Source organism: Micropterus dolomieu, linkage group LG16 (genome assembly GCF_021292245.1).
Source record: "Micropterus dolomieu isolate WLL.071019.BEF.003 ecotype Adirondacks linkage group LG16, ASM2129224v1, whole genome shotgun sequence".
Lineage (NCBI taxonomy): Eukaryota > Metazoa > Chordata > Actinopteri > Centrarchiformes > Centrarchidae > Micropterus > Micropterus dolomieu.
This window is the reverse complement of record NC_060165.1, coordinates 20,476,733-20,494,065: the sequence shown is the minus strand read 5'-3', so window position 1 is coordinate 20,494,065 and position 17,333 is coordinate 20,476,733. Positions and strand designations below refer to the sequence as shown.

The following is a 17,333-nucleotide window of genomic DNA, read 5'->3' as shown; positions in this document are numbered from 1 at the left end:
GCTACACACCCAGCTGTCTTCTAGGAATTACACACACAGACGCACACAAGCCATTCTTGGTGAGTGATGCATTGTGGGTGTGTGTTGGGGTCCAACGTTTTATTGAAGTATAGTGGAATTTGGCGCATTATGAAAAACACACTGAAACACATGTAAGAGCTCAGACACATGATTTTTACCATGTCTTATTCATTTTCATTATGATTAATCTGCTGAATAGTTTCTTGATCATTCAGTCTGTCCATCCACAGTCTGCTAAAGGTCAAGCTGATGTCTCTAGATAGTTTGTTTTGTCCAATCAACAGCCTAAAACCTCAAACTTCTTGATTTACTATCATATAAGAGAAATACATTTTTACTACTGAGAAGCTGAAAGTAGACAATGTTTGCTTTTTTGAGTTAAATGATCCATCAGATATCTGGGTGGATTAATCAACTAACTGTTTCAGCTCTACATGGTTGCATTGTTGTTTGTCTTTTTTATCATCATGAACAGCCTTTATTCTGAAGATGAGACAGAAAATACAGTTATTCTAATAATCTTGCCTGTACACTGCCTCTCTACCACTGTCCACCGTCGCCGCACTGCAAGACAAAATGTTTGACTACAGCGCACTCTTGTGGTGACGCCTCTCTGAGTTTTAATAAAATATAAAGTGGTGAGAATTAAATCTACAACTGAAATAAACCATGAACCAGTTTTAACCATAAATACAACATCTGTCAGCAATGTCCGTAGTTTTGACTGTTAAAGGCAAATTAAGATATTTTGTGCCAGAATTTAGACCTGATTTTACAATATTATTTACTACTATAGTATAAATAGTTAAATGCATTTATACAGTCATAGCACTTTATTTATTTTGTTTGGTCGTAACATTGTTGTTCTACTGGTTCTAAGTTAAATAATTAAATATTAAGCCAAAAAAGGATAAGAAGTCTTTAAGGCACTTAAAGATTGTGGCCCTCAACCTCAGACAAACCTTGGGAAAGTCGCCCCCCCTTACTTTATTTAGTTTGCTTAGTTTTGCTAATATATAGCCCAATATTGCTGTTTGAAATAACCAGACCACCAAATACATAAAGGTCTGTCCTAAGGCATTTATTCGTTTCTGACTCTGAGAAAGTGGGAAAATTCCTCAAAACTAGCAAACTGTCTCTGAATTTAGGCCTTTCTATATGTTCTCCTTTTGATAATTTAATATTTACTTTATATACTTTCATTCACTGAGCCTCCCCAGAAATTGTTTGGAGCCCCCCTGGGGAGACCCGCCTCCCACTTTAAAACCTCCCCCCTGCTTTAAGGTACTTAAGGTAAAACTGGACAAGCTCAGCCATGCACCTGCTCTAAAAACAAAATGTACTTATCAAATATATGCCAGTATCTCTCGGCAGGTAGGTAATAAGAAATCTAAAAACAGTGTCTCCATTACACAGTTTGTCCACCAGAGACCACTGAATGTCCCACTATAAGGACATTTCTTGATCATCTTCTATAAACTGAAGAAGCTCCAGAACAACTGCTAATCTGACCTCTTGATGAGACTTTTTTCAAATAATTTTACATGACTATTAGGCAGAAGTTGATGAAGGCGGAAAAGGCTCCTATCAAAGGCACAATGATAATGAATATAAATAATAAAGTGTAAAACTTTGTTTGGATAACACAAAACTCAGAGCTTCCAACAAACTGCTGCTGTAGAGATACTTAACTCTATTGTAAATATGTAATCAAAGGTCTTATTACAATGTACAAGGTAGTTTATTAGTCATTATACAGCACAAGGCTGCATAATGAAACATATTTTGTAGCATATTAAGTAAACATATTAAGTGTAGGCCTATATTAAAAACAGTATATACAGTTATTTATATACATACACCCCAAACATTCCACAGGCGCTGCTTGAATTTGTATCTGGGGTGAATGTAAACAGCAGCAACCAGATGATAGCATCATCGATTTAGTCCACTTCCTCTCCATTTATTCGATGCAAACAACACTGACTGGATGAGGCGTTAATTTAAATAAAGGGAAACATCTAATGCTGGTGTTTTATAAATATAGAAAGAAACAGGAAGTAAATTACACACACATACAGTGCGGTGTGTACTCACATGAGGCGGCGTGTTGTTGTTGAGCTGGTCCTGACTGACTGAAGCTGCAGGGTGACAGTCCAGAGACACTCGGTCCCGACAAGCCGTGTGACATGTGTACTTACAACCTGCAGAAAAATCAAATGATTAACAGATCAATCGATTGATTCACTGATTGTGAAAGTAAAATAAGTAAAGTCACAAGTGAGGTATGGGCAGGTTTGTCCATACATAATGCACGGAAAAGTGAATGTGTGTCTGTAACGTATATGCAAATAATCTCTTGATATCGACAGAGAGGCAGTTGAGGTCAGAGATCCAGTTTGCAAATTAAATCCAACAACATGCAAATTCTGAGCAAAATATGAAGGAGGAAAATTTTTCAAATCAAGGACACGCAAGATTAGAGCTACATTAGTGTGCAAAAGTGTTGGAAAGGTGTATTTTTATGAATATACCATAATTAATCAATTAGAAGCCTATTTGACCTCTGTCCTTTTACCTGGCCTGGTAATTGTAAATGCTCTGTATTTGTATAGCACCTTTCTAGTTTTCTGACCACTACATTGCATTCACCCAGTTCGGGGCTCAGTATCTTGACATGGAGCGATCTTCTGATTAGTGGGCAACACGCTTTCCCTCCTGAGCCACAGCCGCCCTGTGGCAACACATTTTGACATTTAAACTAAAACTAAAAATTAGAAGTCTGGTCTGGTTTTTCTTCTTGGATGTATAAAACCTCTTAAAGGTTCAGTGTGTAAGTTTTAGTGGCATCTAGTGGTGAGGGTTGCGAATTGCAACCAGTGGCTCACGCTGCATTCAAGTGCTCCTCGGATGGTCCCATTTCCCGAGTTGTGAAGTCGTTTGTCCGACTTCAGCGTGCGCTCATGTGCTCTTTAGTCAGAATGAGGAATCAACATGACAAAGATGTGTTGGATTAGCATTATCAGCGTATTAAACCTTTCTCAATATGGACATGCTACACATTGTTTGATTGGTTAGATTCTCCACAATCGAAATGATTCAGATTTATCGGTACGGCAAACAAGGTAGATGATAAAGACACATATTTATACAAGTAAAATTCATACTGGTTAAAAAAAATAAACAATTTTATTGTAGCCTAGTTCCCATCTTTGCTGAGCACGAGTTTTGTGGTAAAGGAATTAAAGGCCTGTCCCAAATACAGGCATGGTGAGTTCAGGGATTGAAGCAAATGAAAGCTTGGGCTATTAATCGAAGTTTTATGGTGCATTAAATAGGATTAAATATGCCATACTCACACTGACACCCTCCAGCATATGACCCACATTCAGTCTGTCACTGCACCGTGCTACGTCACTAAACAACTCGTTGTTAGCTCAAAAATGATAAGTGAAGTTCGAGCTTACAGGCCAAAATTTGAACATAAAATTTGTGAACTGGCCTACTCTAGGACAGAGGCAGGACATTTTTGAAGAGATGATACGAAAAGGCTTAAACATGTTCTGAAAAGTTGACTTATTGTAAAAACAATCACAAGGACAAAATTAAAACATAGTATAAAAAAGGAGATCATTTCATTTTGTGTCAGCGTGTTATAGTGGACATGATTTTTGCTTTTGTTTGTGTTTCAACAAAAGTTTTTTTTTAACACATCCATCACTGTGGTATATTAAATACAAATATTTATTGCAAAAGTAGGCTAATAATTGCAAACATGTATGTAAACTCGTGTGTAAAAGAATAAGAGATCAGTAAAATGATCAAATACTGTCAACACATTTTGACGGCTTTATTGGACAGTTAACAGCAGAGAAGGGACAGGAAAAAACGGCAGAGTGATGGAAAGTTGCAGTTCATGTTGAGCCATGAACCATCAAAACTGGCCAGAATCCAGCAGCACCATTAAGTATTGAAATAGCGTTGGATACTTTTTTGCGCACTTCCTGTCAACAAACAAACATTACACACTCCAACAAGCTGCACAAAGATGCTATCAAACACCTACACATCACATACCGTGTGCGTGTGTGTTTGTTCCCATTGTCCTACCTGGTGACCTTTTTTTCACGTGCTGTCCGACTTTATCCGACAGTTTGCACATGGCTGCTCCCATCTCCCATCTTCATCTTACACACAACCCAATACCCTCACTGAGATCAATTACATTACATCACCTCGTCCTCCACACACACACACACACACATATGCAGAGGGGTAAATCACACATACCAACACACTCTCTCCTCTCTCCCTGAAGCCTGTTCCAGTGTCTCTCGGCCGTGTTCTGCCCTACATTCAGCCTCTATCGGGCTTCAGATGCTGATTTGCGTAGCCACCACTCTCTCTGTCTCTGTGTGTTGTTGTGCTGAGTGGGTGATTTAACAGTCAAATGGAGGCCGTGATGGTGATGGACACACAGACAGGAGAGGAGGAGGGGGTGGTGATGGTGGACATGGGACTGCTGACTCAGTCATCCACATCACTTTCTCCTCTCTGTTTCTCTTTGCTCACTTACGTAGCTTGTTATGTCTACTGTGTGTGTGTGTGTGTGTGTGTGTGTGTTCTCTCCCGTCACTGTCTCTCCATTCACCCGATCACCCAATCATCCGTCTCGATACCTTTTGACAATGAACTTCATCCACAGAGGAAGAGCCTTCTACATCCCTCCATCCCTCTCTCCATCTATCCAAACATCCACCCATCCCATTATGCCATACTGCATGTGTTTATTTGTGCGTGGGTGAAAAAGTTACAGTCCTTCAAACCGCAAGATATCTCAGCAACTAGCAGATGGATTGTCATGAAACTCTGTACAAACAGAGGATGAATCCTGATTGACTTTCGTGATCCTCTGACTTTTCCTCGAGTGCCACCACAACGTTTTCTGGATTTAAATAAAAATATATCACCAGTGACCGGATGGATTGTCATGATGTTTAGTTCAAACATTCATGTTCTCCTCAGGAATTTTAATAATGTTGGTGACTCTTCTATCGAGCGCCATCATCACTCACACTAAATTTGTCCACTAGTTTCATTTATGACCAAATACCTTTAAAACTAATAACATTCTCATCAGCCTTAGCTAATTATGCTAATTATTAGCTAATGTTAGTATGCTGAAAATAGTGAACATCAACTGTTTCTCACTCTGTGTTCTTGTGTTCTTGTGCATCTGCATCTAGTCAAGTAAAGTCAAATACCTAGATGTGTTCACACCAAGCATGTCTCGGGGGGGGTGACTTGTGTGGACTTTAGAGAGCCAAGATCCCAGAATGCATTTCGCACCAACAGTGGAAATAGCGGGGGAGAAGACACACAACTGTAAGTTATAATACTGCGATTATTGTGTCACGGAATGCAGTTTTTAGTTGTTTAAACTCCAAATGTGTGGTCAATTTCCAAAGACAGAGCTCATTTGAAAATTTGCTACGACGTTTTCAGAAATGTGAGGTCTCGCCCGCTAACGGGACCTGCAGTCATCAACCCCCTACTCTGCACCGATTGACTCACCCTAACTACCATAACCAACGTTGGCAACGAGTACTAACCAATCATAAATGTAGTTTACTTGAGTATTTCCATTTTCTGGTAATTTATCCTTCCACGTTTCTGAGTAAAACATTGCAACTTTAACAACATCATATTTACCTGACAGCCGTAGTTAATAGTTACTTTGCAGATTAAGATTTAACATACAAATCATATGAGGAAGGCACTGTTAAAGATTAAACTGCCTAACAGTTTATAGCAGTTAAAATGAACCCCAATTCAACTAGCTACAGCAATGCAGCTTATTTTTCACTGTAGCTATTACAATGACAGCAGCCATTCTGCAGAACAAGTGCTTTTACTTTTGATATTTTACATTAATTTTACTGATGATATTGTACTTTTTGTTAAGTTAAACTTTGAATGCAGGACCTTTAACCAAAATACGAGGATTTTTATAAACTGTGGAATTGCTACTTGCACAAATGTGCAGTTTTTCTCCTCCCTTATTAATCCATATTTCCAATATAGATGGTTTTTTAATCTTTGTAAAAATGCTCCCAAAACAGCTACGTCAGCTGAAGAAAGTGTTTCATGTTTACTAAACATTACATTATGACCCTGTATCTGACAGCCTGAAGAGCTCTTTGTCTTTCATCCCCTACTTTCTGCTGCTCTTTTCTTCCTCTCTGTCTCCCCCCCCTTTTTCTGTCTCTGCTGTCTCAGGGATAAAAGCTTTTCCCAGACGTCAACAATCGATCAGACTCAATCAGTCAGGCAGCACAAAGTCAGACACACAAACTCTTTGACCTTCTTTGCTTTTACACCAGAAACAAGAATTATGGTTCAACGTTTATACAACTTCTAGTCTATAAACAGTGGTGAAAGAAGTACTCAGATCTTTTACTTAAGTAAAAGTAGTAATACTCAAAAAAAAGTAAAAGTATTAGCAGCAAAATATAATAACAAAATTTGAGAAGAGGAGTATGTTGACTGTATAATTAGTAAATCAATTAAATGGTGAACCGAAACAGCAAATAGTTTGATGTTAAATATAAACAAAAAATATTGCATGTTTTGTATTCTGACTAAAATTTGTTATAATAATATTTCATAGGAAATATATTATGGAAGTGTGGTATCAAATATAAATATTTAGCTATTTTTATTACGACAAATTACTGAACAAAATCATGATGCGATTCACAGGCGAGGCGTGTATAAATAGAATAAAATGACTGATAAGGACTTAAATTAGTCATTAAATAATACAAATTGCATCATTATCAAAAAACTTTTCCAATGTAAAATGCTTTAAATTACCAGATGGTGTCTTCCATTTTGACCTTGGAACTTCCAGCCCATACTCATGGCAGATGTTCCTGTACACTATGCCAGCTACCTGGTTATGGCGTTCCACGTACGCTGTTCCTGCCTGCATCTGACACCCTGCTGTTATGTGCTGTACTGTCTCAGGGGCATCCTTGCACAGTCTGCAACCCTGCCTCTATTGATCTTGTACTGAGTGCCTGTTCTTGTGCCGCCATGATTAGTTCTTCTGTGCCGTCCTTCAGTCCAGCCTTTCCCAGCCACTGGTAGGATTTCTTGAGATCAGCCACTTCTTCTATTTGTCTGTGGTACATGCCGTGCAGCGACTTGTCTCAGCAGGATCGCAGCTCAGAGGTCAAAGGTCAGAAAGCACAAACTGGACAGACTCTAAAGTTTTTTCTCCCATGTGTGTGAAACATTTTTAGCTTCTGCTCTCTAATCACGTATGTGTTTGCAGAGAGAAGCACAATGAACCTTCAGCTCCTCTAACACTCACCTGGTGAAACACACACACACACACACACACACACACACACACACACACAGCAGGACCAGACATGATGTTTAAAGTTAGATAGGTTTAAACAATGTCTGTCAACATGAGTGAAATATGTTGTTCTAGATGAATGATTAGCTTAAAGTTGAGTGTGGGTAACAGACAATCAGTTATCATACATCAAAACTGCACACAGGTTTACGATACTATCACTTCATTCTCTGTCTTGACATTGTGGGGTAAAGAGCCACATTACAGCATCCACGTTACAAAGCAGTCTACCAGGCATGTGAATATTTGATGAAGTTGCACTGCACTGTGGCAGAAGCTGAGCCAGGCTCAGCTGTTTTGCCAGACGACCCTGCATTGTTTATTTGTTTTCGGCTGCCCTGTGCACAGTCACCTAGCCACTGCAACTGCTGTTGCATTGCTGCATTGCAGGAACTCAGTTTTGGTCGCCTGGTTAGTAAAGTTCGTTTGGGCTGGTGTGAAAGCTGTTAATCGAATTCTGGAGCGGACCAAAAAAGTGAACCAAGAACACCTGAAAAGGGAGGTCCACTTCCAAGCAGTCGATTGTGATGTGAAAGCAAACGCACCAAGCACAGGATTTTATGATATGATTTATGATCATTTCAATAGATAAACTATAAAAAAAATCCATCTGCTGATAGCGAAATCTATTCAGGAAGCGATCTTATAATTGAGGAAGGTTTAAAAAAATACAGAGCCGGGGGGAAAGTGGAAAAAACTCAGAGTTTCCAAGATTGAAGTGGTAAAAAAATCTAAAATCTAAAAGTAAAGAACTTGAATATTCTCTAACATAATACTCATCATTTTATGAGAGAAACTCCAAAGTAACCGAGCTGGGCGGTGTGGAAGAGGTGTTTTTTTCACAACATTCGCTGGTTTGTGCGAGTTCAGATTTTTCTACTTGGGCAAGAAATTCACTTGACGCGATGTGGTGAAAGACGATAGACTGTAAAATAACTTCCACTTTTACTTCAATACTTAATAACTCAGAATTTATGTTTGCGATGTCTGACACTGGTTTTCGGTTATGGTATAAGGATCGTACGACTCATCATTTGTCATTTGAGGAATTGTCTCAGAAATATCAATTACCTAAACGGGAACTGTTTCGTTTTCTGCAAATGAGGCATTGTATTACACAGAGTACAACTCTTACTGAGAACCCTGAAGTGTCAAAGATTGAGAAAGTGCTGTTTCAGTCACCAGACAAAGTGTCTCTTAGTCTGTTGATGTTAATGCAGAACCTATTGCCTGCTAACACACAGAAGGTTAAAGGGGTATGGGAAAATGAATTGTCAACTATTATTGACGGTGGGACATGGTAAAAGATTTGGAATCATGCTAAAAAGATATCAATTTGCACTCGTGTGAAGGCAATACAGTTTAAAATTATTCATAGAGTACATATTTCTCCTCATTGCAGACATTTCTTTAACCCTTCCCTTTCACCGATGTGTCTCAAATGTAAAACAGAGGTTGGAACATTGACACCTTGCTTATGGTTGTGTGTCAAACTGCAGAGATACTGGTTGGAGGTGCTGAAGGAAATTGGGAGGATTCTGGGGATCCAACTGGAAATGGACCCAGTGTACTGTAAGAATATTACTACGGCAACTAACAAGAGACTGTATAATATGTTGACATTATTTGTTTGTTTGTTTTGTTTTTCTCTTATTTGTGAATTGGAGTTAAGTTAATGTTTGTGTGATTGTCTGTGTTAAAAATCCAATAAAAATAGGGAAAACTTTTTTTTACCAACTCATCCACTGATTCGGACCACAGCACCCGGGTGCACTACAGCTTTGAAAACACTTTACCCTGGTTGAAGCTGTGATGATCAGTGTTGTCATGGAAAATATCATATGGTTGTTGTTGTGGGTGTCTTTTTAGAGCTTTTATGCATTTTATAGATGGAAAAAATGAATGTACTTTATTAAAGAATAATACTAGGTAGGTAAGCAAGAAGGTCCTGGGTTCGAACCTTGGTCGTCCCAGGACCTTCTGTGAGGAGTTTGCATGTTCTCCCTGAGTCTGCGTGGGTTCTCCCCGGCTTCCTCCAAACATCCAAAGACATGCTAAGGTTAACTGATGACTTTAAATTGTCGTTATGTGTGAATGTGAATGTGAATGGTTGTTTGTCTCTATGTGTCAGCCCTCTGATGAACTCTAGGAACCAACTCTACAATAAAAATCATCACACAGTTTGAAATGTGTAAAGAAAAGCTGTTTTTTACAGTAAAGATAATTTGCTGCAAATAGTTGTACAGTAGTTAAGAAAAGGACAGGTGTGTGTGTGTGTGTGTGTGTGTGTGTGTGGACAGGTGTTTGCTAAATTCAGCAGCCATCTGTTCTATTCTCTCTCTTTATACCGTTCTTTCTTTCCTTTATTCTTTCTTTCTACATGTTTGGACACATTCTCCGGTGTTTTATCATGTAATCAAAATTGAGCTTGTCAGAATAAAGACAAGAGTTATTATATTACCACACACACACACACACACACGGCAATGGCAGACACAATGCATGTGGCTACCGGAGACCCTGAATAGAACTGTAGGATTTGTTTTCAGTTTTTCTGCATTTTCATGAAGTTTAATGAAACGAGCAGGTCAGTTAAAACCTGTTTAGCTTATTGTTTGAATATTTTGTATGATACACATGATATTCCTGCTGCCAGGGAACACGTGTTCTACTCGGCTTACAGTAAACAGGTTTGTCTCCAGGTGAAGACGCTCAAGAAGTTTCCACTTACAGGAAGTGAAAAGTGCAAAAAATCTACATTTGAAGCTGGAAACACTCAAGACTCACCAGAGTTCCTCCACAGCAGACGGACTTCCAGTCGTCCGGAGCGGCGCATCACTTTTGGAAAGCGATAAAAAAAACCAGACACTCTCCTGAAAGATTTGCCAATGTTTTTGGCAAAACCCATTGTGCTCACACACACACACACACACTCTCTATCAGCCACACACACACACACGTACACACTCTCACAAGTGTGTTCTCCCACAGAATCCAGATGTTGATTTAAATCCAAAGATAACTTGATGTACATCCAAACTTTGGACAAAATCATCCCTCACTGCTGCCCATGATGTGTCTCTGTCTCTGGTCGAGTCTGTACTGGTTCCTCCTCGCACACACACTGACCCCCATTTGTGTTTGAATGTTAATGTGTGTGTGTGTGTGTGTGTGTGTCCCTTGTTTGTTCAGTCGCTGTGACAGTTTGGCTCCACAAAAGACAAGATACACTCATCAGTGGCAGCTGATGACACACACAGGAGGAAGGCAGACTGTAGGCAGCTTCAGTATTTTGCACAGCGGTTCAAAATGAGCCTCCATGCTCCGTAATAAAGTAATAAACGAGTGAAACTCTACCTCCACTACCTTTCCCTGCTTATATGCTGGTTTGTTTGGCCAGTGCTTTTGTTTTTCATATGACCTGCTCTCCTTATGAAACGTAAACCTGATCAATACTTCAAACCCTTTCTGCTTTTTTATGTTTGTTTGTTTTTTAATCGTTTGGATGATTATTAATTTGGGTTTTAATTTGGATTTCAGTGGTGGAAGAAGTACTCAGATCTTTTACTTAAGTAAAAGTGACAGTACTACAGTGCAAAAATACACTGGTACAAGAAAAAGTCCTGCATCCAAATCCAACTTAAAGTAACAACAATCTGTAAGATTGATTAAGATATTTTTAAATAAATGTCTGTAAAGTAACTATATATCGGTGTATGAGGTAACACAATGGTGTGGTCTTTGTGTGTAATGGTGATCGCGTTTGCCTTGTGGGGTGGGGGTGGTTCGGTGGGGGAATGTATATTTTTGATCTATAGGAGCACTTTGATTTCTAATAGTACACTTGATTATGCAATTTAAAATAATAAAAATATTGAAATGGAACACAATGATGTCTGAGCCTATAGCCCACTGATGAAAGTATTGCAATCAGAGACGGTATAAAAGAAGTGGACATCGTGACGTCACCCGTTGGTTTAACAGGGCTGATAATTGTGTCTAGCGAACAACAGGCTTAAAACTAAATGTACTCACCAGAGAAAGTGAACAGCCGACTCCTAATAAGCTTTTTCAACTGCGCTGGTTAAATTTACACAGTGCCGTGGGTACGAGTCACTCTAGCCTGATTGTCAGGTCCCCATGGTAACAACTTGTCAATCACAGATAATCCCGCCCTGAAGCACACTCTGCTTTATGGTCTATTTTCCTCTTAATGGGACCATAATTTACTAAATGAACATCATGCTGTGTTGAAGAAGACTTGAAACTAGCGACTGAGACCGTAAACTCATCAGGAAAGTGTTTACTGAGGGAATTATTCGGGTGAGAAGTAGGGTCATTTTGCCATTATTTCTAATGGAGCCAGACTTCTTTTTGCAACCAGAGGAGTCGCCCCCTGCTGGCCGTTCAATAGAATGCAAATTTAAGGGACTTAAGCGGTCGCATCAGATTTCTGACTGGAAGCTTCCCGCTTGATTGCAATATTTATATATTTGCACTAACTGGGTGTCTGTGACATTTTCAGAAAAAAATGCTGTATTAAATAAGTGCCAACCCTAACTGAACATTTCATACAGCTGCAGCTTCAAATTAAACACATTTAACCGGTGAATCATGAGTTGACTTTATGATAAAATAGGAAATACAATGTGTTTATCAGTGAGATTACCACTGACCGCTATCGTAAATCATAAATGCGTCTACAAAACAAGACGACGGTCATTTTCAATTATCTTTTGACAGCGGATCTGTTTGAAATGTTGCAGGGAGTAATGGAACAAGTAGGAGCAGCAGCAGTGTGCTGTTAGATAAAATGCTGCAGGCGACAGGCTGCACGACTCCTTTTACTCTGCCCTGCTGTTCACAGACTTGAGCAGTGAGCAGAATAAAATCAGATCACAGTTTCTCCCAGAATAATGAAAAAAGGCCAATTACTGCCTGACTTCTTCACTGAAACGACAAGAGTTTGTTTTGTTGCCCCCAGAATTCTGTGACCTGCACTATCAAACCGCATTTTCTGTTACCACCAGTAACTAAAGATGTCGTCAAATAAACTAGTACTGAAATCTTACAACTTTCAGTTAAAGTACTAGCATCAAAATATACTTAAAGAACCAAAAGTAAAAGTACTCATTATGCAGAATGGCCCAGTTAAGAATACTATAAATAATATTACTGGATTATTATTATTATCATAAATGCATTTAAGTGTGTAATTAATGCTGAAGCTGGTAAAGGAGGAGCTAATGTATTGTCTTCATATACTGCTGGGTAGCTTAGCTTATAATAATACATCAAATAGTTGATTTACATTTTGAATTCAGAAGGTAAATGTGCAAAGTGACTAAATATACTATTTTAATTAAATGTGTTGCAGGAAAATGTCCAACATTTGCCTCCAAAATGCAGAGGAGCAGAAGTATAAAGTAGTAAAATAATAAAATAAAAAATAATCAAGTAAAGGACCTCGAAATTGTACCTAAGTACAGAACTTGAGTTATGTAGGCTGCTTGTAGGCAAATGTTTTCATCTATCTTGCCTTCATCAGGGTGGTGCATTGATCTGTAATCGATATATCACCATAGACACCATGTCTACAAAATTTGTCATATTTTTCTTCAAAAAATAATTCAGTCATTAGTTTATTCAAAAACTATAAGAACAATAAGAACTTTTTACTTTTCATTATTAAATTCTATATTTTTTCAACCTAATTATTCAGATAATTTCTTCAAACTTATTTAAATCACCTTAATTACTTAACGTTTACTAATACCCCTAACAAATGTCAAAGTCCATCTACATTTGAACTTAACACATCCATCCAAGAACTACACTTTTAGAGATATTAAAGTAAGAAACTATTATGTCAAAAGAACAACATGGAAATCGAGCTGTAGTTACAGCACCAGGGAGCAATTAGAGATAGTTAAATGTTCTCTACCTCCCCACGACTAATTAAGTGTATCTGGTGCAAGACTAAACCCGATCAGACAAAGACTGCCTGATCTCTGTGGCAGGTTTCTGTTACTTGACCTTGTAGGAAATGAGACAAAGAGACAAAGGGGCGACCGACAGCAAGAGAGAGCGAGTGTCTTTATCGAGTCTCATCTGACCCACTTTAAGACGCCGAAATGTGAAAACACACACCGAACCCTGGTGGCAACTAATTTACTGTGATGAACATCTGGGTTTTCTCCCTCCACTAAAATGATCAAAACAACAACAAAACAAAATATGGGAGTTATATAATGTATAAAAATCCTAGATTTGATTGTGTTTTCATCCAACACAACTCCGTACTGTATATTGATGATTAAACATGGGAACTTAGTATATGAGATCAGCCATGCACCTGCTAACAAAGTGTACTGAGCCGATCAATACGTCAGCATGATTCTCGTTTAACCAGAAACAGTTAATATATTGACACCAGACTCCAAAGACTAAAATTCAGATTTTATCCCTCTGGTCTACTACAAAGCCTGAATCGACTTTTTACCTTTAACTCAACCAAAACAATAACATTAAGGTCAGTTTAGCATTTAAAATCCTGCATCAGAGGAACCTGCTTGAGAAATTAATTTTTAAACGAAATAACTGAACCAAGCTGCTGCTGCTCAACTGACTTATAAGTGACTGTGTGTTAATAAGTGAACAAGTGATCAGCAGTCGTCTGTGGAGTCACTGATGAGATGTTTCCCCTTGAGAAGTCCGTTTTTTAATCTAAAGTTATTTTTGTCCTTTTGTGAAGGTTGCTGACATTCAGATTGAGTAATGGGCTTTCTGAGTGGCAATCAACAGCGGAAATGCATTTTAAATGAGCAGAAACATCAGCCCATGCACTTAATATGCACACTCACATAAACTCCATCAGCACTACTGACGGGAAACACAAAGCTCATTGTTCAGGCTTATCGTCTGTAAACTTAAAAGTTAAAAGGCTAAATGAACGAGTGCAGAGAAAGAAGATGGTTTGCGTCTGTGTCAGAGTCGATCTTGAGTTATTATTTCATATTTTCATAAAGGGTAACTGAAGAATTTTTCAACCTGGACCCTATTTTCCCATCTTTTTGTGTCTATATGACTAATGGGGACAAACATTTTTTTTTTTTTGGCCAGAATTGAGCGAGCACAACTGTCCTGCAACACAATCCTTATGGGCAATTGCGCCCCATCTAAGTACATCCACTAAGTGTTTGTTTTTTTCCACTGACAGGCTCAGATTGTTATTATAAGTGTCTGACAACATTAAAAAGGAAATGATCTCTCCAGAGCCCTTTTGTGTAACTAACCAGAAACAGGTGCTATACTGATCTGTTAACAGCCACCAGACTCCATTCACAAAAACAGCACCTCTGTGGTGAAACTACCTTGATCGGTTAGTTTATTTGTGTTATTGTGTTATTGTGTCATTGCCTGGTTGCAAACGAGCAAGTGAAAAATATTAAGTAATGTGGTGTAATGATACAACTTTGTAATGATCTTTTTGGGTCTGCCCAGAAGCCCAAATTTTCATCCCGTGTTTTTTCTGTTATTCATTAGCAAGTGCATTAGTGAAAGCTAATAAGAATTCTGATAGTGATCTTGAACCAAAAGGTCTTGAGCTCAAACCAACCCTTTCCTGCCATTTAAACAGTGTTCAGTTCAGTTTACAAGGTTGTTCTCTCTAAGGGGGACTCACTTGAACATCTTAACAATGATAAAATTAACAATACATTTCAAATATAAATACTCTTTCACCCGTGAGAAGAACAAAACAACGGCAGATAAATAACACTGCACTCAGGCAGGAATTCACAAATGAAGGGGAATGTAGTTATGCTGCATCTATCTATCAATATTGTCTTGATTCAGTTGCTTTAAAGACATTGACACAGCGACCATCACAATGTCTTGCTGGAGCCCTTTGTTTTTATGTATTAAAAGTCATTAAAAGTCATAAAGTCAACAGTCTGTGGCAGTAATGTCAATTAAAGCTGTGATGTCTAACGGTTGCTAACTGAAGCTAGCTAGCAATAACATTAGCCCTCTTCAGCTCACAGTCACACCACAATAAACTCAGGGTGTAGCAGCAAAACACCTGAGTTTACTGCGCTGAGGAAGGGTGTGTTGTGCTGGTTTTGAACTCAACTGTTCATTTTTGTAAGGACGATTGTGTTTTTCTTCTCTGCCTCTCTTTAAAGTTGAATCTTGGACATCATATGTTGAAATGGCCGCAGTGTAATGCCTTTAAAATCACATTTAAAGGACAAACAAGTAAAGAAAAGGAGGAAGTAGAAGATAAAGATGATTACAATTTTTTTTTAAAACCTTTTAAAAGTGAATGAAGGTTTTAAAAAAACCAGTCGTTTGAATATTTAAAACCTTCAGAGTCTCATTTCCTATAAGACCATGTCAGGAGGTCAACACACAAGGAAAAAGAAGTGGACACTGGGAGGTTTACTTTAGACCCAACTGGCCCGTCTACATACCGACTGCATTCCAGCTGCTGGGCTGCGTTTCTGAACCCTGCTTGTTTACGTCATTCAAACAAGGTGGTCCAGACTGCATTGCAGAAAATGTTATCTACAAAAGTTGATGCCACCATGATAATCATTCAAATGAGTTTCCCTAAAAGCCCATGAGGTCAGTGAGTCCAAACGGGAGCGTGCAGCAAAGCCAGATGACTTCATGTTATAATGTTGCTTGTTTGGTTTGACCATCAGTCCCAAAACCCAAAGATTTTATGTTTACAGTGATATGAATCAGAAATAAACAGCTAATTTTACATTTAGGAAGCTGAAACCAGTGTTGCCACCAACAAAAGTCTAGAAAAAAATCACTAAAATGTACTTTTGTAGTCATAAAAATTCATAAAAACCCAACATGTGTAATATGTGTTTACAGTGTGTAACTCTTCTTCATTTTTTTACTTCTTTGTCCTCAATTCCAACGCCCTCTGCTGAGGTTAGGCTCAGCAGAGGGTCAATTTTATGGTTAATGGTGAAAAGTTTTATATGCTTATTGATTACAGATTTATTGTAGAAAATATTAATATTGCACTGGCTTTCTGTAGGGGGGTCTAAAGAGGAATATAAAGGTAAACACTGAATCTTTGTTTATATATGGTATTAAAATCGTTAAATTTAAAGTGCCCTGACAACGTTTGACACCCAAATTATTTTGAAACTTCCTCTCAAGAGGCTCCTCATCTTGGGAGCCCCCCCTTCCCTACTCATCATCTGCAGACTCACCTGCACAGGTGAGACCATGATAGAAGATGTATTGGCAGCACACGTCACACCATGTGTTATTGCCTCCGGGCTCGAACGTGTGTCCCTCCCCGGACTCATCTTTCACCCTGGGGTCCTTCTCTCCTGGGGAGAAGATGGTTCTCACATCGGGGGGTCTGAACCCTTTCTTCCTGTTCCGTGGTGGACCTCCTTCAATCCCGTTCCCGGCTGCTTCGGGGCTCGGTAAACTCTCCGGTGGCTTCACCTCCGACTGCCCTCTGTCGCTCCAAGACGCCTCCAGCTCCTCCAGGCTGGCCGGTTGAGGAGACGCATTCCGCCGGACTCTCACCACCGCGCCCTTGTTGCCCTTTGAGATCCGCATCTTGGCACTCGGTGGCCAGGTCGCCTCTGGGGCTTCCTTCAGTGTACAGGAGGGTTTGTTGATCTGAACACACCGCGCGGTTACTGGACAGTCATCTGTGACCGAGGAGCGCGTAGGGACGTATTTCCGACCCTGATGCGCGACGTTAAACATCACGCACACTCCTCACACTCCGCTGCGTTACAGATCGGTAGAGGTGTATTAAACAGTGAAAGACAGGTGAGACGTGTCCTTTTGGTGCGCGTGTTCGTTGTCGGTAAACAGTTCGAGGCAATCTAAAGTGTGC

General features: G+C 39.2%; 1 protein-coding gene across 1 annotated transcript in view; it reads right to left on the bottom strand.

Annotated features, from left to right (window-relative positions):
- rassf3 (Ras association domain family member 3) overlaps positions 1 to 17,200 on the bottom strand; it is an 87,216-nt gene extending 70,016 nt beyond the window's left edge. The window contains exons 1-2 of the mRNA XM_046072671.1: positions 16,687 to 17,200; positions 2,119 to 2,225 (exon numbers count right to left, since the gene is read on the bottom strand). Coding sequence (XP_045928627.1) covers positions 2,119 to 2,225; positions 16,687 to 17,200 — 621 coding nt within the window. The remainder of the gene's footprint in view (positions 1 to 2,118; positions 2,226 to 16,686) is intronic.
- Positions 17,201 to 17,333: the final 133 nt, after the last annotated feature.